General features: G+C 40.9%; 1 protein-coding gene across 2 annotated transcripts in view; it reads left to right on the top strand.

Moving 5' to 3' along the window:
• LOC134355647 (lamin-L(III)-like) overlaps positions 1 to 22,667 on the top strand; it is a 109,719-nt gene that overhangs the window by 40,326 nt on the left and 46,726 nt on the right. For both annotated transcript variants that reach the window (XM_063065860.1, XM_063065858.1), the window contains exon 5: positions 22,078 to 22,203. In XM_063065860.1, the coding sequence (XP_062921930.1) occupies positions 22,078 to 22,203 (126 nt within the window). The remainder of the gene's footprint in view (positions 1 to 22,077; positions 22,204 to 22,667) is intronic.

Consider the following 22,667-nt stretch of genomic DNA (forward strand, 5'->3'; position numbering starts at 1 on the left):
GAGTCTTTCAAATCTTGTTTGAGGGATTTTCGCCCATTCTTCCTTGCAGAAGGCTTCTAGTTCTGTGATATTCTTGGGCCGTCTTGCATGCACTGCTCTTTGAGGTCTATCCACAGACTCTGGATGATGTTTTGGTCGGGGGACTGTGAGGGGAGGGCCATGGCAAAACTTTCAGCTTGCAGCTCTTGAGGTAGTCCATTGTGGATTTTGAGGTGTGTTTAGGATCATTATCCTGTTGTGGAAGCCATCCTCTTTTCATCCTCGGCTTTTTTACAGACGGTGTGATGTTTGCTTCCAGAATTTGCTGGTATTTAATTGAATTTATTCTTCCCTCTACCAGTAAATGTTCCCCGTGCCACTGGCTGCAGCACAAGCCCAAAACATGATCGATCCACCCCCATGCTTTACAGTTGGAGAGGTGTTCTTTTCATGAAATTCTGCACCCTTTTTTCTCCAAACATACCTTTGCGCATTGCGGCCAGAAAGTTATATTCAAGAAGTTCAAAGGAACGTCTAAACAAGCCTGAAGCATTTTGGAAACAAGTTCTGTGGACTGGTGAAATTAAAATAGAACAAAAACTCTAGCAAATTTCTTAAATATGATGTATGTTTCAGAGAATCATGTAGATTAACTTCGATTACATCAAGCATTTCTAAATGCCTACTTATGCCTTCCTTGACTCCAGCATTTTGCCAACAACTTGTATTAAGCTAACCGGGCTATAGTTTCCTATGTTTTTTGTCTCCCTGTGTGAAAGAGGAAAATATGTTTGCAGATTTTCAATCCAAACGTATCCTCCTGGAATTGGATGAGTTCTGGAACACTTCAACCAATAGTATCTCTAATGTTTGTGGCTGCCACCTCTAAAACCTGTGGATGCAGGCCAACGGGTCCCTCTGACTTGCTGCCTATAGTCCCTAGTCCCGTTAGTGTTTCCCTGACCCTTGAGGTAGCAAAGAAGAACTTGAAACCATTCCCATTTGAAACTAGTCTATCTGTAATTTTCAGTGTATTTGCAGCAACCTTCAATCTAGACATCAAAACACATTATCTGATACTATGTTGTTGGCTATTAATAATTTACCCCATCTCATCCTTCCAGAGTCTTACACTTTCCCTAGCTGCTCTTTTGAAGCTCAATAGAGGTTAATACTGTTTGTTTTGCTTTTACTTACTAATTTTCTCTCCCAATCAATATTTATCCTTTCTTCTTTACTTTTTAGCCTTTCCCTTCTGGTTCCTGAACTATTCCCAGTCTTCTGGTCTATTACTGGCCATACAACTTTGTCAGCTCTGGTTTTCAATGCCATACTTTTCTTGATCGCCTTTGATAATCATTGACTGTTCATTCTAATTGTCTATGCATTCCATTACGGCATTTAAAAAAAAATTAAATTTACTTCAGGTTGCATCACATGGTCTGAACAAAACAATGTTGGCTGTCAACGATCTGCAAAAATCTTTCATCTTCATTTGCTCTATTTTTCTTGAGAGACTGTAACAATTTCTCAACAGTAAACATTAGTCTAAAGCAAGAATTCCCAACCTGGGTTGGGAACCCCTGGTTTAAAGAATCTATAATTCCCTTCTTTCCCTCTTTTACAATGTTGAAAAGGCATAATTGCAAACATAACTTTCCAGTTTCCGTGAAAGATTGTTGAATGACATGAAATCTAGAAGATCCTAGAAGAGCTGCATTATTTTCATCAACTCTGAACTGAAAACCATCTGGTTTAGGCAATGTGCCATTATTTTGAATGTTATTATATTCTTCTGAGCAGTTGATTTAGTTCTTTGCATTGTGCTATATCTTCGAGTCAGAATTTAGTTCCTTCAGTCATCGGGTATTTTCTCTATTGGCCATCCAATTGGTGAAGTCTGGTCATGCTGATCTTTAGCCAGCAGTTCTGTGGAAGATCTTTGATCAATGTGGTGCATGGGAACAGTCAATCCCGAGCTCCATGTTGCAATAAAACAGTTAGAAAGGAGTTGAAATTATGGTGACCGTGCATCTGACTGTTGTGGAGCTCACCACAGAATCCAGAGGCAGAGCACCAAAGTATCGAGCTGGATACACACTACATTCTGGCCTTTCGCTTTATCCAGAGGTTCATTTGTTATCAAAGTATGTATGCAATATACAGTACTGAGATTCTTCTTCTCCAAATAGCCACGAAACAAGGAATAACCATGGAAGTGAGTACAAAGTCAAACATAAACCCAACACCCCACATAAAAACGGCAACACGATCATCAACACGGCGCTCTCTCCACACAGCTTTAGACCACCTGGGCAACACAAACACCTATGTCAGGATTCTGTTCATCGACTGTAGCTCAGCATTTAATACAATCATTCCCACAATCCTGATTGAGAGGTTGCAGAACCTGGGCCTCTGTACCTCCCTCTGCATCTGGATCCTCGACTTTGCAAGTGGAAGACCACAATCTGTGCGGATTGGTGGTAACATATCCTCCTCGCTGACGATCAACACTGGCACACCTCAGGGGTGTGTGCTTGGAGAGTGTCTGCTGTACTCTCCATATACCCATGACTGTGTGGCTAGGCATAGCTCAAATACCATCTATAAATTTGCTGACGATACAAGCATTGTTGGTAGAATCTCAGGTGGTGACAAGAGGGCATACAGGAGTGAGATATGCCAACTAGTGGAGTGGTGCCACAGCAACAACCTGGCACTCAACATCAGTAAGACGAAAGAGCTGATTGTGGACTTCAGGAAGGGTAAGACAAAGGAACACATACTAATCCTCATAGAGGGGTCAGAAGTGGAGAGAGCGAGCAGCTTCAAGTTCCTGGGTGTCAAGATCTCTGAGGATCTAACCTGGTCCCAACATTTCGATGCAGTTATAAAGAAGGCAAGACAGCGACTATATTAAGAGTTTGAAGAGATTTGACATGTCAACAAATACACTCAAAAACTTCTATAGATGTACTGTGGTGAGCATTCTAACAGGCTGAATTAATGTTTGGTATGGGAGGGCTACTGCACAGGACAAAAAAGCTGCAGAAGGTTGTAAATTTAGTCAGCTCCATGTTGGGTACTAGCCTACAAAGTACCCAGGACATCTTTAGGGAGCGGGTTCTGAGAAAGGCAGAGTCTATTATTAAGGACCTCCAGCACCCAGGGCATGCCCTTTTCTCACTGTTACCATCAGGCAGGAGGTACAGAAGCCTGAAGGCACACACTCAGCGATTCAGGAACAGCTTCTTCCCCTCTGCCATTGATTCCTAAATGGACATTGAATCTTTGGACACTACCTCACTTTTTTTTTAATATGCAGTATTTCTGTTTTTTCACGTTTTAATGAACTATTCAATATACGTAATTGATGTACTTGTTTATTATTATATTATTATTTTTATTTCATTTATTATTATATTTTTTTCTCTGCTAGTTTATGTATTGCATTGAACTGCTGCTGCTAAGTTAACAAATTTCATGTCACATGCCAGTGATAATAAATCTAATTCTGAATCTGAACTAGCCCACCCCCCAAACCTCCCCTCCCCTACCCTGCACAAAAACACTAACAAAAAACACAACAGGGACATGCCCCCCACCCCCCAGCCAAACGCCTCTCCACTGCACAAGACACCACAAGAACATCAGCCCCCAAATCTCCCCCCCTCCCTGGACAAAAAACTAACAAAGACGCAGTAAGATAATCAGCCCCCAAACCGAAAGAAGTGGAAAAAATACTCCTGGGTTGGATGTGTGTGTATTCGTAAAGGCTCCAGTAATCTGAATAGGCTTGATGAACTTGATTGAGAAGATAAGTGGTTTATTTTATTTAGTTAGGCTTAATGTTTTAATTCTATCATATCAATGTGTTTTAAGTAAATAATTTTTAATTTAATAACAAATTCATTTAAAAGTCTCTGATCATCAAAACTGTAAGTCAGGAAAAGCATGAGTACAGGTAGTAGACCTGGTCATGCACAATCCTGCCCATTTCATAATGTTGTTACGAACTCGTGAACACTGCCTTGTTAAGTCTTTTACAATTATTTCTGTGAGTTGCAGTAATTTTTATTTTGCACTATACTGTTGACACAAAACAACAAATTACACTATATTTAGTACATTAGTGATGATGTACTAGATTCTGATTATTTTTAATCTGGCTCACAAGGATCCATATTGCTCTTGTTGCTGACGTTGTTGCAAAGGTTTTGGGTTATTTTTTGATCCTCTCTTGCCAGTTTCTTTTCATACTTTCTGTAACTCTTAATGTCATTTTCCAGTATTTGTGGAGTTTTACTTTTCTTTTTCAGGGGCCTTTTTATTTAGTTTTTGGGTCTCAACTTTTGTCACTGTTTTTATAAATGTAATATCTGTTCCAAAACTTGGTTTTTCTCAGTTAATATTTGGGAGGTAAAAGGCTCTATTTTGTTCCACCTAATATTCCCTGGATGAATAAATGCCTGCTCCAACTTCTGAAACATATTGCATCAATCACTGATTTTCTAGCCTAATAAAAATTAATAAAATGCATTCTTCTAGACATAGTTACATATGAATGTGGTTATTGAAATGATTCAGCTGGAACCAGGTTATGTTAATGCCTAAAGATATAAACATATTGCCAAAACACAGGAACATGGGGGTTGTTTAGCAAAAAGACTTGACTGCTTCATAATCCTGGTAGGCACAAATAACTAAAATAATGTTGACTAATTACTAGCTATCAATGTGTATCAATTAGTAGTCACCGATAACTATATCTGAAGCTAGTCAAGTCAAATTGGAGTGTCAGCTAGAGGTCGGCAGTGACCTATTCTTTCTTGAACGTTACCCTTGTGCATCACTTTTCCAGCTGTTCATGCACTTTATCACAATGAAAGCAATCAGTCTAATTACATTTGAATAATCAACATTTACCCACTATCCATAGAAACATAGAAACATAGAAAATAGGTGCAGGAGTAGGCCATTCAGCCCTTCGAGCCTGCACCGCCATTTATTATGATCATGGCTGATCATCCAACTCGGAACCCAGACTTCCCTCCATACCCCCTGACCCCTGTAGCCACAAGGGCCATATCTAACTCCCTCTTAAACATAGCCAATGAACTGGCCTCAACAGTTTGCTGTGGCAGAGAATTCCACAGATTCACCACTCTCTGTGTGAAGAAGTTTTTCCTAATCTCGGTCCTAAAAGGCTTCCCCTCCATCCTCAAACTGTGACCCCTCGTTCTGGACCTCCCCAACATCGGGAACAATCTTCCCGCATCTAGCCTGTCCAATCCCTTTAGGATCTTATACGTTTCAATCAGATCCCCCCTCAATCTTCTAAATTCCAACGAGTACAAGCCCAGTTCATCCAGTCTTTCTTCATATGAAAGACCTGCCATCCCAGGAATCAATCTGGTGAACCTTCTTTGTACTCCCTCTATGGCAAAGATGTCTTTCCTCAGATTAGGGGACCAAAACTGCACACAATACTCCAGTTGTGGTCTCACCAAGGCCTCGTACAACTGCAGTAGTACCTCCCTGCTCCTGTACTCGAATCCTCTCGCTATAAATGCCAGCATATCGTTCGCCTTTTTCACCGCCTGCTGTACCTGCATGCCCACTTTCAATGACTGGTGTATAATGACACCCAGGTCTCGTTGCACCTCCCCTTTTCCTAATTGGCCACCATTCAGATAATAATCTGTTTTCCTATTTTTGCCACCGAAGTGGATAACTTCACATTTATCCACATTAAATTGCATCTGCCATGAGTTTGCCCACTCACCCAACCTATCCAAGTCACCCTGCATCCTCTTAGCATCCTCCTCACTGCTAACGCTGCCACCCAGCTTCGTGTCATCCGCAAACTTGGAGATGCTGCATTTAATTCCCTCATCCAAGTCATTAATATATATTGTAAACAACTGGGGTCCCAGCACTGAGCCTTGCGGTAACCCACTAGTCACCGCCTGCCATTCTGAAAAGGTCCCGTTTATTCCCACTCTTTGCTTCCTGTCTGCTAACCAATTCTCCACCCACACCAATACCTTACCCCCAATACCGTGTGCTTTAAGTTTGCACACTAATCTCCTGTGTGGGACCTTGTCAAAAGCCTTTTGAAAATCCAAATATACCACATCCACTGGTTCTCCCCTATCCACTCTACTAGTTACATCCTCAAAAAATTCTATGAGATTCGTCAGACATGATTTTCCTTTCACAAATCCATGTTGACTTTGTCCGATCATTTCACCGCTTTCCAAATCTGCTGTTATCACATCCTTGATAACTGACTCCAGCAGTTTCCCCACCACCGACGTTAGGCTAACCGGCCTATAATTCCCCGGTTTCTCTCTCCCTCCTTTTTTAAAAAGTGGGGTTACATTAGCCACCCTCCAATCCTCAGGAACTAGTCCAGAATCTAACGAGTTTTGAAAAATTATCACTAATGCATCCACTATTTCTTGGGCTACCTCCTTAAGCACTCTAGGATGCAGACCATCTGGCCCTGGGGATTTATCTGCCTTCAGTCCCTTCAATTTACCTAACACCACTTCCCTACTAACATGTATTTCAATCAGTTCCTCCATCTCACTGGACCCTCTGTCCCTTACTATTTCTGGAAGATTATTTATGTCCTCCTTAGTGAAGACAGAACCAAAGTAATTATTCAATTGGTCTGCCATGTCCTTGCTCCCCATAATCAATTCACCTGTTTCTGTCTGCAGGGGACCTACATTTGTCTTTATCAGTCTTTTCCTTTTTACATATCTATAAAAGCTTTTACAGTCCGTCTTTATGTTCTCTGCCAGTTTTCTCTCATAATCTTTTTTCCCCTTCCTAATTAAGCCCTTTGTCCTCCTCTGCTGAACTCTGAATTTCTCCCAGTCCTCAGGTGAGCCACTTTCTCTGGCTAATTTGTATGCTACTTCTTTGGAATTGATACTATCCCTAATTTCTCTTGTCAGCCACGGGTGCACTACCTTCCTTGATTTATTCTTTTGCCAAACTGGGATGAACAATTGTTGTAGTTCATCCATGCAACCTTCAAATGCTTGCCATTGCATATCCACCGTCAATTCTTTAAGTGTCGTTTGCCAGTCTATCTTAGCTAATTCACGTCTCATACCTTCAAAGTTACCCCTCTTTAAGTTCAGAACCTTTGTTTCTGAATTAACTATGTCACTCTCCATGTTAATGAAGAATTCCACCATATTATGGTCACTCTTACCCAAGGGGCCTCTCACGACAAGATCGCTAATTAACCTTTCCTCATTGCTCAAAACCCAGTCCAGAATAGCCTGCTCTCTAGTTGGTTCCTCGACATGTTGGTTCAAAAAACCATCCCGCATACATTCCAAGAAATCCTCTTCCTCAGCACCTTTACCAATTTGGTTCACCCAGTCTACATGTAGATTGAAGTCACCCATTATAACTGCTGTTCCTTTATTGCACACATTTCTAATTTCCTGTTTAATACCATCTCCGACCTCACTACTACTGTTAGGTGGCCTGTACACAACTCCTACCAGCGTCTTCTGCCCCTTAGTGTTACGCAGCTCTACCCATATCGATTCCACATCTTCCCGGCTTATGTCCTTCCTTTCTATTGCGTTAATCTCTTCTTTAACCAGCAACGCCACCCCACCTCCCCTTCCTTCATGTCTATCCCTCCTGAATATTGAATATCCCTGAACGTTGAGCTCCCATCCCTGGTCACCCTGGAGCCATGTCTCTGTGATCCCAACTATATCATAATCATTAATAACAATCTGCACTTTCAATTCATCCACCTTATTACGAATGCTCCTTGCATTGACACATAAAGCCTTCAGGCGCTCTTTTACAACTCTCTTAGCCCTTGTACAATTATGTTGAAAAGTGGCCCTTTTTAATGCTTGCCCTGGATTTGTCGGCCTGCCACTTTTACTTTTCTCCTTTGTCCTTTTTGCTTCTACCCTCACTTTACACCCCTCTGTCTCTCTGCACTGGTTCCCATCCCTCTGTTGTGAACTAACCTCCTCACGCCTAGCCTCTTTAATTTGATTCCCACCCCCCAACCATTCTAATTTAAAGTCACCTCAGTAGCTCCCGCTAATCTCCCTGCCAGGATATTGGTCCCCCTAGGATTCAAGTGTAACCCGTCCTTTTTGTACAGGTCACGCCTGCGCCAAAAGAGGTCCCAATGATCCAAAAACTTGAATCCCTGCCCCCTGCTCGAATCCCTGCCCCCTGCTCCAATCCCTCAGCCACGCATTTATCCTCCACCTCATCGCATTCCTACTCTCACTGTCGCGTGGCACAGGCAGTAATCCCGAGATTACTACCTTTGCGGTCCTTTTTCTCAACTCCCTTTCTAGCTCCCTATATTCTCCTTTCAGGACCTCATCCCTTTTCCTACCTATGTCATTGGTACCTATATGTACCACGACTTCTGGCTCCTCACCCTCCCACTTCAGGATATCTTGGAAACGATCAGAAATATCCCGGACCCTGGCACCAGGGAGGCAAACTACCATCCAGGTCTCTGGACTGCGTCCACGGAATCATCTATCTGACCCCCTTACTATCGAGTCCCCTATCACAACTGCCCTCCTCTTCCTTGCCCTACCCTTCTGAGCTACAGGGCCAGACTTTGTGCCAGAGGCACGGCCACTGTCGCTTCCCCCGGGTAAGCTGTCCCCCCCAACAGTACTCAAACAGGAGTACCTGTTGTTAAGGGGCACAGCCACCGGGGTACCCCCCATCACCTGACTTTTCCCCTTCCCCCTCCTAACCGTGACCCACTTGTCTGCCTCCCGTGGCCCCGGCGTGACCACCTGCCTTCCACTCCTCTCTATCACCTCCTCGCTCTCCCTGACCAGACGAAGGTCATCGAGCTGCAGCTCCAGTTCCGTAACGCGGTCCCTTAGGAGCTGCATCTCGATGCACTTGGCGCAGATGTAGACGTCCGGGAGGCTTGGAGACTCCAGGGCCTCCCACATCCAACACCGAGAACAGCAAACTGCCCTCACAGTCATAATGCCCCTCTCCTCAAATAGCGACAAAAAATGAATGTCAAACCTTCCTCGCCTCGCCCGCTTCCGCCTAAGCCCGTTGAGCCGAAGCCCTTAAGTCTTCACTCTGCTCCCGGCTCACTCCGCCACCCGCAAACTACGCTGCCCGCTCTATGAGGCTTTGTTCCTTTTAAATCTGCCGCGCTGCACTGCCCGACGTCACACGCCTGCGCAGTCCCGCCTCTCAGAAAGCCGTTGGAGAAAAAAAATAACGAAAATTTCAAAAATCTCTTTCTCGGCACTCCCACTCAGACTCTCAGACTCCTTCTTCAAATCAAACCCGAAGCAGGATGTCTACCCTTTTAAATCTGCCGCGCTGCACTGCCCGACGTCACACACCTGCGCAGTCCCGCCTCTCAGAAAGCCGTTGGAGAAAAAAAATAACGAAAATTTCAAAAATCTCTTTCTCGGCACTCCCACTCAGACTCTCAGACACCTTCTTCGAATCATAGAGAGGTTATTCTGTAGATTTAACACTTGTACTTTGAAATAAAGCTTTCACAAACCCATTCTCCAACTGCAGACCTTGTACTCTTGTTCTGATAATCTGAGCATCGCGCAAAGATGTTATATTTTCTTTGTTTCCTTTCAACCTGAGAACTATGTGTTCATAAAAGTATCGTGCTCAGTTTGCCCATGTGGTTGTGGTGTTATGCTGAACGTACTGGTAATTAGGAAGGTTAGACCAGGTAATTTTTGAATTAAGTTCTAGGACTTCAGAATCATAATCGAGTTTATTATCACTGATTATGTGGCTTGAAGTTTATTGTTTTGTAGCACAAAACAGTGCAATACATAAAAAGTGCTATAAATTACAGTAACTTGCTGCCTGTTACACTGCTGGCATTTAGGTACCGCCACTCTGTGTGGAAAAAATTGCGCTACAAATACTCTTCGAACTTCCTTCCACCCCTCACCTTAATCCTTATTGCTTGTTATTTCAAGCAATGATGAAGTTTCTTCCATCTCTGGTGGTGTTCAGGGCTTCCTTCATCACATCAGGTGCGTGCTCTCGGTTTTCATTACTGTCAGTCACGCAAGTCCTGGATGGAGACCCAGTGTCACACTGAAGGACTCTTCATTGATGTGCTGGTACAATTTTGTTTTACCGCTCAGAGTTGTTAGCCCTGAACTGCGACTCTGAACCTGGCAGACCGGTGGATCACTCTTATTCTGGCCTCTACCCTTTGAGTTGCTTGGTATGGGTGACCCTACTAAGAGCCAAAACATAAAATGCTCCAGCCAAAGTAGCTTTCTGAGTCATTGAGGCATGCAAGCCTCTAAACCCAATGATAACATTGTGGTCTTCTTGGAGGAAATTACAGTAAGAATACATCCAAATCAATAGTGCAAAAAGAGAACGAAATTGTGAAGCACTGTGGCAGAAGAGAAAGATTTTAGTAGCCCTGTATTCTCCAAAAGTATAGAAGATTTCAAGAGTGACCCTGCTGGGCAATTAAAGCATTTAATAAGACTGCTGGAGAAAGTGTTTGTCGATTGAGAACTTAAAAGCAACAGGGTGCAATCAACTGTGGCTTAGGGTTAATTTCAGGATGTATTTGTTCTCTCCAAGGTTGGTGGACTAGTGAAGTACTTCCTCAAAGAACCACTTAGACCAACCCAATTAAAGGATTCATAACTTCAGTGGGTGGATTTTTGTTGGTTTTACAGAAGTTGAGCGATAGAAAGGCAGGTAAATAATCTTGAGGTAAGGATCAGCCAGACTCCCATTTTATTTTGGAATAGATCAGTGAAATTCAATGACCTACACCAGTCCAAACATCAGCAGATTTAACAGTATAATTTGTTTCCACACTCCCAATGTGCCCTACTTGCTCTGCCTTCTCCAGTTGGCATGTAGACCATGAATCCCTGTTGGTTTCCATGGGCTGGAGTTTGGAGATGTCCAGTCCTTTCTTGCTTCTCACTTGTCAGCTATGGCGCAGTATCAACATGCTTGTTTCTGAGCTCCAGTCTTACATGAAATGTCTAAAGACCCAGATTCTTCCATAATGATCAAGATGCCCGTCTAAGCTAGTCCTATTTGCCTGCATTTGACCGGTATCCCTCAAGATTTTATACACCTGTATAAGATCAGTCCTTGGTCTTCTATGTTCCAAAGAAAAAAGTCCTCACCTCTCTAACTTCTCCTGACAAACCGAGCTCCCAAGTCCTGGCAATGTTGTCACAGATTTCATGTGAAAGATATGCTGAGGTATTTTGAAGTAGGACAGAGAAAACTCATAGATGGCAAATTATCCCCCATCTAATATAATGAGAACAGATTTTCTGATCATTATCTTAATGCTGCTTGTGGGAGCCCACTATGAAAATTGATTTTATATTTTGACAGAAATAGTTGCAAAATACACATGAACGAAGATGTTAACTGTCCTGTGCTATCACCAGTGGGATCATCAGTTGATCTGCCACCTGTCTTCAGGAGTTTCGGCCAGCTTATGATCAAGACTCCCTCGAGGTGGTGGGCCAGCAGTGCTAAAGCACCACCTCCCACTGGTGAGCTTAAAAACTTGGCGTCTGCCTCTATCAGAGTTGTTGGTCACTTCCATCCAACAGATAGTCTACTCTTCAGGTGTCTATGCAACTACTGAAGGGTTTGCAAGATATGTATACACTGCCTGACTATCTGCCCCTCTGGACATACTTGGTCCACACCCATGCTGATCCTTTCTCTACTGCCTCAGCTACAGCCCTGCAGGTTGACTTGATCTCTCTTCTAGTGAAGCCAAGGTCACGCAGCCACTTCTGGAGAGTGAACGCAATAGACCCACAGCAGCCTACTTCGAATGGATAGCATGAGACCTTCCATCCTCTGTCTCTGCACTCTGATCTTAACTCTGCATATTTGGTTAACTTGCGCTTATGGGCTTCATCGATGTTGCATTCCCAGGGGACTGTGAGTTCACCAATAACCACTTCTCTACTGGTGTCAGACCATACGATTATATCTGGACACAATGTGGTGAAAGCTATTTGCTCCGGGAAACTGCCTTTCCCGTCCAGGTCAGCCTTGACACACCAATCATTGGCTGAAGAAAGTATGCTTGATCGTGAGCCTGTGCTGTGACTTGGAGCCTTCTTTCACAAATGATATGCGATGTTCTGTGCAGCATTGGGCATGAGATAAGTTGTGCTGCAGTACTCTCTGCTCAACCGCTTCTGTTACAACTTTGAGAACGTTGTTATGTTTCCAAGTGTACATGCCGCTGGAAAGATTGACTCTGCATGCACTCAAGATATGTTGGAGACTTCCGGTAGCGCTCATGGAGTGAAGTCGCGTTCTTGACTCGCTCCATTACCTCTGAGTTTTTTCTCTCTATGGTCAGCTATACTTTAATTAACTATTAAGGCATCAATTTTTACAATACTTTGAATTAAACTGAATTCTCTGACAATTGGATGATATTGAGATCGGCTATGTCTAAGAACGGGAAAGACGGCAAGGATGGTAAACCTCCGGTTAAACCGAAAGCTACGGATCTCCCTCCGACTGAATCACCGGTGACTTTGAAAGCGATATCGGAGTTAATTCAGAGGGAAATTTCAACCTCTGTTAGGGAGATGATTCGTACAGAAATTATGGGCTTTGTTAAAGACCTGATTCATACGGAAATCTCAACTAAGTTCCAGAAAATTGCCGATTTAATTGATAAGATGCAAACATGTATTGCGGAACATCAGTCGGCTATATCTGATCTTCAAAAATCCGCGCAACAAAGTGAGCTTAAGATGGGGAAAGTCGAAGAAACAATTAATGTAATGAAGAAGAAACTTGACTTTTTGACTTTTAAAAACTCTGACTTGGAATCTAGAATGCGACGGCAGAATTTACGAATGATTGGCGTCAGGGAAGCCGTGGAAGCTAACAACCCTATGAAATATTTCTCCCAACTTTTAAAAGATGCATTCCCTACTGTATTTCCTGACCAACCACCGCTACTGGATCGTGTTCACAGAATCCCATCATACTCGTCTAGGTCAGATAGACCGAGGCATGTTATCTTACGTTTTCATTACTTTCAAGACAAGGAGAGACTGTTTCGATTCGCTCGATCTAAAGGTTTCATTGATTTTTCGGATCTTAAGTTCCGATTCGTGGAAGATTTCAGTAAACCAATCTGGGACCAACGGGTCCGTTACAGATCCGTGATGTCGGAATTCTATAAGATGGATTTAAGACCAGCGCTGCTGTACCCTGCACGTCTAAGGATTCGCATGTTAGATGGAGCCCTTCGTTTTTTTGATTCTCTATCGGATGCCCAGAGTTATCTGGATCAACTTTCATCTTCAACATCTTAATTGCCTTTTTTTTAAATTTTCTCCGTTGATCGGAGGCTGTGAATTGGTTGGTTTTAACTTTTCTGTGCCCTATTTGGGCAGAAAAGTTTACTTTCGATTTCTTAATATGGCTGCTAAACTTTCTTTTTAACTGCGTCATTTCTTTCTTTTCCCAGGGGATTCTGAGTGGTTACTTCCCTTTTGTCATCTTACGTATTTCCTGTGCGGCCTTAAATTTTGTAGTTTTTTTTAAATTTTATTCTGTTTTGCTTTTTATAATCATTTTATGTTAATAATCCTATTTTTTTTTTGTTGCTGTGTCTATTCATGAGTTTGAGGTTTATTGTGGTTTTTTTTTAATATATACTTTCCGGCTTTTGTTCTGTTCTGTGTGTATTTTAATTGAGCTAACTTTTTTTTACTTTTTTTTTACTGTTTTACAATTAGCTGACCCTTTTCATATTTATACCTTTTTTTTAGGGAGCGTATACCGGAAGTCATGGGGGTAGTTTTAGCGCTTGCTTCTTTCTGGCGGGTCTGCTTTAGATTTCGCCTTGGGGTCTTGGGGTGGGGGGTGGTGGGAGGGGCTTCACGTTTTAGTTTGTTTCTCTTTGGGCTATATACATTATTGAAGTATTGGTTGCGTCCTTTTCCCCGGTATCTTTTGTATGTTCTGTTTCCTCTCCGGGTTTGTGGGTCGCGCCTATTGTCAATCCTCCTTGTTATGGGTTGACTTTAGGATTTATGGAGTCTATTATTAATTTTGTCTCCTGGAATACTAATGGTCTTAATCATCCTATTAAAAGGAAAAAAGTTTTTAAAGTGTTCCGGAGACTTAAAGCACAAATTTTATTTTTACAAGAGACCCATGTACGGAGGGGGGACAGACTACGTTTTTTCAAATTCTGGAAGGGACAACAATTTCATTCGAACTCCAATGCTAAGATTCGAGGCGTCTCTATTTTTATAGACTCCTCAGTTACTTTTATACAACAGGATATTATCTCTGATCCGAATGGTAGATTTTTACTGGTTAGTGGTTTACTATTTAATAAAAAAGTAGTTTTGGTTAATGTTTATGCTCCTAATATGGATTGTCCGGAATTTTATAAATCATTGTTTGATCAGTTTCCGAATTTGAACGAGTTTTCATTGATTTGGGGCGGAGATCTTAATACCTGTTTATCTCCAGCTTTGGACCGTTCGGCTCCTTTATGGACTTTACCTAATAAATCTGCAAATTTGATTAATTTTTTCCTTTCTGATTCTGGGTCGACGGACATTTGGCGTTTTCTGCATCCTCAGGAAAAAGATTTTTCCTTCTTTTCACATGTTCATCATTCCTATTCAAGAATTGATTATTTTTTCATTGATTCTCGTCTCATTCCTTCAGTGATTAAATGTGATTATGATTCTATAACCATTTCGGATCATGCTCCACTTAAGCTTTCTATTAAAATTATGGCCAATATACCAAACAATAGACAATGGCGTTTTAATTCGCTGTTGCTTCAGGACTCGGACTTTGTTAATTTTATGAATGAACAGATTGAGCTTTTTTTTACAATTAACCATACAGAAGATATTTCGGTTAACACTCTTTGGGACACTTTTAAAGCCTATATTCGGGGTCAGATTATTTCGTATTCCGTTGCTTTGAGGAAGAAACAGAAGCAGGAGGAGATGGCAATTGTGGACAAGATTAAAGAAATTGATAAGAAATATGTTATGGCTCCTTCTGAGGAGCTATACAAACAAAGAACTGAACTTCAAATGGAACACAGTTTACTACTCTCGTCCTCGATTGTAAACCAATTAAAGAAAACAAGAAGTGATTTTTATGTTCACAGTGATAAAATTGGCAAGCTGCTGGCTAATCAATTGAAATCTAATTATGTTAAATCTCAAATCAATCAGATTTATAACCAAAATGATCGATTGATATTGGATCATGTGGGGATTAATCAAACCTTTTGTGATTTTTATTCTTCTTTATATCAATCAGAGTCTCCTCGAGATTCTAAATATATGAATGATTTTTTAGATAAGCTAGACTTCCCTCAGATTTCACAGGATATGTCTTCTTTATTAGATACTTCCATTACAATGGATGAGATTAAGAATGTTATTTTTTCTATGAATCTGGGGAAAGCTCCTGGCCCTGATGGGTTTACCGTTGAATTTTATAAATGTTTTGCTTCTTTATTGATTCCTTGGCTCTATAAGGTTTTTGAGGCTTCTTTGAAACTTGGTAAACTTCCGGAATCTTTTAATAGAGCATCAATTTCTTTAATACTAAAGAAGGATAAAGACCCTGCTCAATGTGCATCTTATAGACCAATATCTTTATTAAATGTTGATTCTAAAGTTTTTTCCAAGTTATTAGCAAATAGACTAGAAAAAGTACTTCCTTCTATTATTTCGGAAGACCAAACGGGTTTTATTAAAGGTCGTTACTCTTTTTATAATATTCGTACATTGTTAAATATCGTTTATACTCCCTCACAAAATGTTCCTGAGTGTGTTATTTCTTTAGATGCCGAGAAAGCTTTTGATAGAGTAGAATGGCCTTATTTATTTAAGGTGCTTGAAATGTTTAATTTTAGCTTGAAATTTATATCCTGGATTAAACTGTTATATCACTCCCCTGTAGCCTCGGTTCGTACTAACTCCTTAAACTCACCTTTTTTTCCTCTCTTTCGTGGTACTCGACAAGGCTGTCCTCTTAGTCCCCTATTATTTGATATTGCATTAGAACCTCTTGCAATTGCTATTCGAGAATCTTCAAATATTACTGGGATAACTCGGGGATTAAAGTCCCATAAATTATCACTCTATGCTGATGATTTACTTTTATATATTTCTAATCCTGAGAGATCCATTCCTGCTGTTTTAGAGTTATTAGCACAATTTGGTCTTTTCTCAGGTTATAAATTAAATCTTAGTAAGAGTGAACTTTTTCCGATTAATAAACATCTTCCCTTATATTATAAATTTCCATTTAAATTGATTAATAATTACTTTTCATATCTTGGGATTAAAATTACTTGTAAACATAAAGATTTATTTAAGACTAACTTTTTACCATTAATAGACCATATTACTCAACTTTCATCTAAATGGTTTCCCTTATATTTAACTTTGATTGGTCGTATTAATGCAGTTAAGATGTTTTTTTTGCCAAAATTTTTATATGTGTTTCAGGCATTACCAATTTTCGTTCCTAAATCTTTTTTTGATAAAGTTGACTCTAAAATTTCTTCATTTATTTGGCAGAATAAGAATCCGAGACTGGGTAAAATACATTTACAGAAAGCTAAGAGAGATGGAGGTTTAGCATTACCTAACTTTAGATTTTATTATTGGGCTATTAATATTCGACATATGAAATTTTGGTTACTTGACCGGGACATACTATCTATTCCTAAATGGGTAGCATTGGAATTACAATCTGTTCAGGGTTATACACTTGGTTCTATTTTAGGTTCCTCTCTTCCTTTTGATTCGAAACGCCTTAAGCAGGTCTCTAACCCGATAGTTAAATATGCTTTGCGCATTTGGTTTCAATTCAGAAAATTTTTTGATCTTAATCAATTCGGGTTAGCGACTCCTATTTTAGGTAACATATTTTTTCCTCCCTCTTTTACGGATCGCGCTTTTCAAACTTGGAAGACTAAGGGTATTTTACGGTTTTTGGATTTATTTTTAGATGGTTCCCTTATGTCTTTTGAACAATTATCTAATAAATATAACTTATCAAGAATACATTTTTTTAGATATTTACAAGTTAGAAATTTCCTAAGTACTATACTTTCTTCCTTTCCAATGCTTCCTCCTATATATATTTTAGATTCGATAATTAACCTTAATCCATGTCAGAAAGGTGCATCGGCTATGATTTATAATATTATTATGAAACTTAGGAAAGCTCCATTTGATAAGATTAGGGTAGATTGGGAACAGGAATTGGGGCTTACCATTTCTGTGGATGATTGGGGGCAGATTTTACAATTAGTTAATACTTCCTCTATTTGTGCTAAACATTCCCTAATTCAATTTAAAGTGGTTCATAGAGCACATATGTCCAAAGATAAGTTAGCGCGTTTTTACTCGCATATTAATCCTTTCTGTGATAGATGTTCGGGGCAGATAGCCTCTTTAACTCATATGTTTTGGTCTTGCCCTACTTTGGAAACTTTTTGGAGAGATATTTTCAATATTATTTCTAAGGTATTAAATATAGATATCTCTCCTCACCCTATTACTGCTATCTTTGGACTACCTAAAATTTCTAGTAATCTTTCCCCTTCAGCCCGTAGAATGATTGCATTTCTTACTTTAATGGCGAAAAGATGTATTTTACAACATTGGAAAGAGCTTAATGCTCCAACTACCTTTTTTTGGTTTTCTCAGACGATTTTATGTTTGAATCTGGAGAAAATTAGAAGTAACCTTTATGATTCTTCATTTAAATTTGAACAGATTTGGGGACCTTTTATTCGATATTTTCATTTAATGTAATATTTACCCTTCTTGTTTTTTTTTCACTGTTTTAATGGAGGTCGGGATTGAGGACGTGATTTTAAGTTTAACTCTGTTTGGTTTCAAGTTAGCCCATTGCTTTGCTTTGCTTTTAGGTAGTTGCACGGTGGGTTTTTTTTTGGGGGGTTTTTTTTTCTTTTTTCTTTTTTTTTCCATTGATATATATAAAATCTAGTATACTATTATGTTATCTTGGTTTCTTATGCTTAAATTACATTGTTTGTAGTATTTTCTTTTTGGTATTGTTATCTTTTGGAATTTTATTGTACTTTAACATTGTATTAATGTTTATATGGCTTACCTTTTTTGTATACTTACTCAATAAAAAGATTTAAAAAGAAAGAAAAGAAAGATATGTTGAAGTGTTCCCTTCTCGCCACAAGCAGCACACCTGTCTGTCTTATCTTCAAACCAGGTGCTGAGGTTGGCAGGTGTTGGGAGCAGATTGTATGCTGCTCTGCATAAAAAAGAAATGCGGAGCGGTTCCATCTGCCACAGAACATTCCAAGATAGGTGTCGTTGTTCAACTCTTTCCCACCGGGTCCAAGCCCCTTGTTTGGCCAGGCCGGCTATTTTAGTTAACCTCTTCTCCTCTTCTACCGCTCGTATTTCTTGTGTTACAAGCTCACAGCGCTCCTTACCTGTAGAAGATGACCACCACTTGTGGGTTGTCCATCTAAGTCCCTGGCGGCCTAGCTGGATAGCCCCAACCATCTCCTTGTGCTTCAATCTGGACTCTGCCTCATCAACTGCTACACGGGCTGACCACTTCCTGCCTGATCTCACATCTGGCTGGGTGTTCTTGATGACAGGGTCTTTTGAGTCTCGAAGCATCAGGAATGATCTTACCTTGGCTACCTTGACCTCTTCAACAAGGGATTGCACTGGGATGGTAAGCTTTGTCTGGCGACTGTGGATTGCAATATTGGTGAGGCTGCTTGGTACTTCTTCACATACTTGTTGATCTTCCATTCCATTGCCTCACCGTGGGACATTGCCACTTCATAGACAGTTAGCGGCCACATTATCCATGGCATCAGTCCGTACTGCAAGCACCACAACTTCAACTTGCCAGGCAAGCCACACTTGTCAACAGACACCAGACCTCTGCTGATCTGTTCTGCTGTCTCTTGAACCCTCTTGGTGTCTCTCAGCTCCTCTGTGTACCATTGCCCGAGGCTCTTAACTGGTTGGTCCTGAATGGATGGAATCTCCTCTCCACAAAGGGTGAAATGAAAGTCAACCAGCTTTCCTCTCCTAAGAACAAGGCTCCTTGACTTCTTGGTCTTGAACTTCATTCTTCCCCAATCCATTAGCTCCTCGAGTCTAGATAGTACATTTTCCACTGCCTTCGTGCTGGGACCCAAAAAGGTAAGATCATCCATGAACGCTCATATTGGTGGTAACTCCTCTCCACCATCAAGTGCGACACCTGGTCCCACTGATTCTACAGCCCTCACAATAACCTCCATGGCTAACACAAAAAGGATGGGTGAAGTTGCACATCCCATTGGCATTCCAACATCCAAGCTCTGCCACCTAGTTGTAAACTGCTGAGTGGAAAACCTCATCCGGAAATCGTTGTGGTACTGCATAACAAAGTTCCTCACCTTAGCAGGAATCCATAGGAATTCCATCGCAAACTCAATCAGGACATGGGGAACAGAACCATACACATTTGCCAGATCAAGCCAAACTACAGCCAGATTTCTTCTCGACCTTTTTGACTCCTGGATGGTATGCCATATCATACTAGAATGTTCAAGGCATCCTGGGAAGCCTGGTATTCCAGCCTTCTGCACAGATGTATTTACTAATCCATTTTCAATCACAAATGAAGATATTCTTTCTGCCAGAATGCCAAACATAATCTTCCCCTCTACATTCAGGAGTGAAATTGGTCGGAACTGATTCAAAGTAGAAGAATTCTCTTCCTTCGGGATGTATACTCCTTCAGCCTTACTCCATGACAAAGGAACAACACCTTGTCTCCACACCACTTTTAACAATCTCCACAAGTATTTCCTCAGCTGTTCACACTTCTTGAACACCTTATACGGCACTCCATTAAGTCCTGGCACTGAGCCTGACCTTGCCTTTCTGATGAACCGTTCCACTTCTGCCAGTTTGGGTTCTGACAGATCGAACTTCACTCCTGGCCTGGTAGGCTTCACAAGCCCTGAAATGTCAAGCAAAGGAGCCTCCTGCTGTTCGTTAGAGTGAGTGCTTGCTAGGTGATCCTCAAGTTCTTGTTGAGAGATGTTAAGCTGCCCGCTCTTACTTTGTTCAAACAGTTTCTTTGTGAACTTGTGAGGGTTCTCAAAGAACGACTTTCTTGCCTTCTCTCTCTTCTTTCTCTTTTTACGTTGTGACTCTGCACGATGGAGTGATGCTAACTTTATTCGAAAATGCTCTCGGAGATCAGCAAGCCCTGGCTTGTCACCCCCCACTTGCTACTTTCCACCTCTGCCTCAATGATCTAAGCTCTTTCCTCAACCTACTAATCTCCTTCTGGCGCCTGCTTGGTTGCTGTGTAGGCTTTGTTTTCTTCAACTCAACCAAACCAAACCTGTACTTTCCAACATCGTAAATCATATCGCCCATCATTTCCAACTTTCTCTTTGATGTTCCCCTGAGAGTGTTCTCCAACATCATACTGATATCCTCATCAAATACACGCCAAGCCTTCTCATCTGCCATTGCTGGTCACTTGACCTTCCTCTTCTCTACCTCCTCACCACCGCCATCATGCGAAGAAACTACCTGGGTACTGTGGTCTGAAACCTGACCTGGGTTATCTCTCGTCTGACCTGGAGTATGATGACGCTCTCCAGAGCGAATTGCTGTGGCTTGTGAATCAGTGGTTGAAAAGATCACATCATCTGTGCTTGGTGAAGAAATCTCATCTTCATCCACTGGGATGGAATAGCACTTCAACTTTGCTTGGTAGACTCGTAAACCTTTAATGCTAGAAAATGCTCTCCCACACCAACACACTGGATTAATTTAGACATCAAAAACACTGGCAGTAAAATATCTTTATGATAATTGCTTCATTGAAGCAAGATCTTTACAAACTTGTGGAGAAACTTGGCAGTTACAACTGAAGTGCTTCAAATCCACTCTGAAAAAGTGCTGACTGGTACTTAAAGTACACCTTTAATAATCCTGGGCCATTTCAAAGTGATTTTGAAGTACAGGTTGAGCATCCCTTCTCCAAAATGCTCGGGGCTGGAAGTGTTTTGGATTTTGGATTTTGGATTTTTTTTGGACTTTGGAATACTTGCATTATATAGCAAGATACCTTGAGGAAGGGAGTCAAGTCCAAACACAAAATCCATTTACATTACATTCACAGCTTATGTACAACTGGTGCGAAGCTCACAGGGTGAATAGTCCTCAGATGGAGCGCAGTCTGACAAGATTGAGCTGAGTGACCAGCCCCAACTGCGTCCATTACTGGGTTTCAGCACTGTGATTGCCTTCATATCCTCCATAGATTTCAAATAGGTGCCTATTCCACAGCACTTGCAACGGGAGGGGGAGTGGTTTCATATATTTTTAATAATTTTGTGCATGAAGCAGTTACCTTCAATTTTCGTATGTCATGAATGATCTTTGCTTGTTTCATGAGCAGCATACCATTAAGCAAAATGTGCTCAGTCCGTGACAAATCCACTCATTCAATACATACTTGAGATCTTCATTGTTCACTTTATACAGTATTTTTCTATTTTTCATTAACGTCTGTTCGTTACATTTGTAAGGTCACTTCTCAGGACTGCCTGCCTGGGAACCTTCCCAGCACCTTGTGGAGCTTTCATTTGTGACGTCTTGTCAGCACTCCAAAAGAGTTTGGATTTTAGATGTTTTCACATTTTAGAATGTCAGAGAAGGAGTACAACCCGTACTTGCATCTCACCAAAGTAATAAAAGATTTTTAAAAAAATTTTGAACAACTGATTTATTGTACATATCTTTCAACTAGTAAGTCACCTCTTTCCTCTTCCCCTTCCCTGTCCCCTTTAGAAAATCCTCCAATCAGTGGTCTAGTGATAGTTCTCCTCCATAGTGAAAAATCTGTAAGTTGCTCACTTTGTTAGAGGTGTGGGTTGTTAAAGGAATGAGCTTATCTTAAAAACGGCAACTTGTTTCAATTCCCTCTCTCTGGTCACTTCCCTCTCTTTTTCTGTAACAGTTTGAAAATGTCCAGCTGGTAGCTGCGAAGAGCAGTGACTTTGCCAGTGCTGCAAAGGAGGAGGTGGCAGAAGCTAAAATGAGATCTGACAGCCTAGTGTTGGAACTTCAGCAATGCCGTCAGCAGGTAAGACCTCTGTTTATTTAATGAGGTCAATTCAAGCACACAAAGTTTAAAATGATGGCAGCAGAAATTCAATCTCTGTCGTTTGTATTCAATATGCAATATTATTAGACAAGTGATTGACAATAGATTTTTTCCCTTGTCTCTTTCCAGTTTTTATCATGGAATTGTGCCCCTAGACAAAGAACAAAGGCTTTCATGCATAGTAATTGTGACATTTGGAAGAAATTAGTCTGCAAGTGCTCTGTATCGAGCATATTTCACTGTGCTCCTAGTATTGGTGTGCAAGTCTAGAGAGGGATGCTGCAAAAATATTTTTTCAGTAAAAATTTCATTTGCTGCTTAAGATCTGATTAGATTTTTGATTCCATATCTTTAAAATATGATTGACATCCAATCAATAGCGTTCTGGGACGATATACATCTTTCTTTTTTCCTTAGCTCTCCCTGTACTCCTTGTTTTGTCA

The sequence above is a fragment of the Mobula hypostoma genome, chromosome 13, assembly GCF_963921235.1.
Source record: "Mobula hypostoma chromosome 13, sMobHyp1.1, whole genome shotgun sequence".
NCBI classification, from domain to species: Eukaryota; Metazoa; Chordata; class Chondrichthyes; order Myliobatiformes; family Myliobatidae; genus Mobula; species Mobula hypostoma.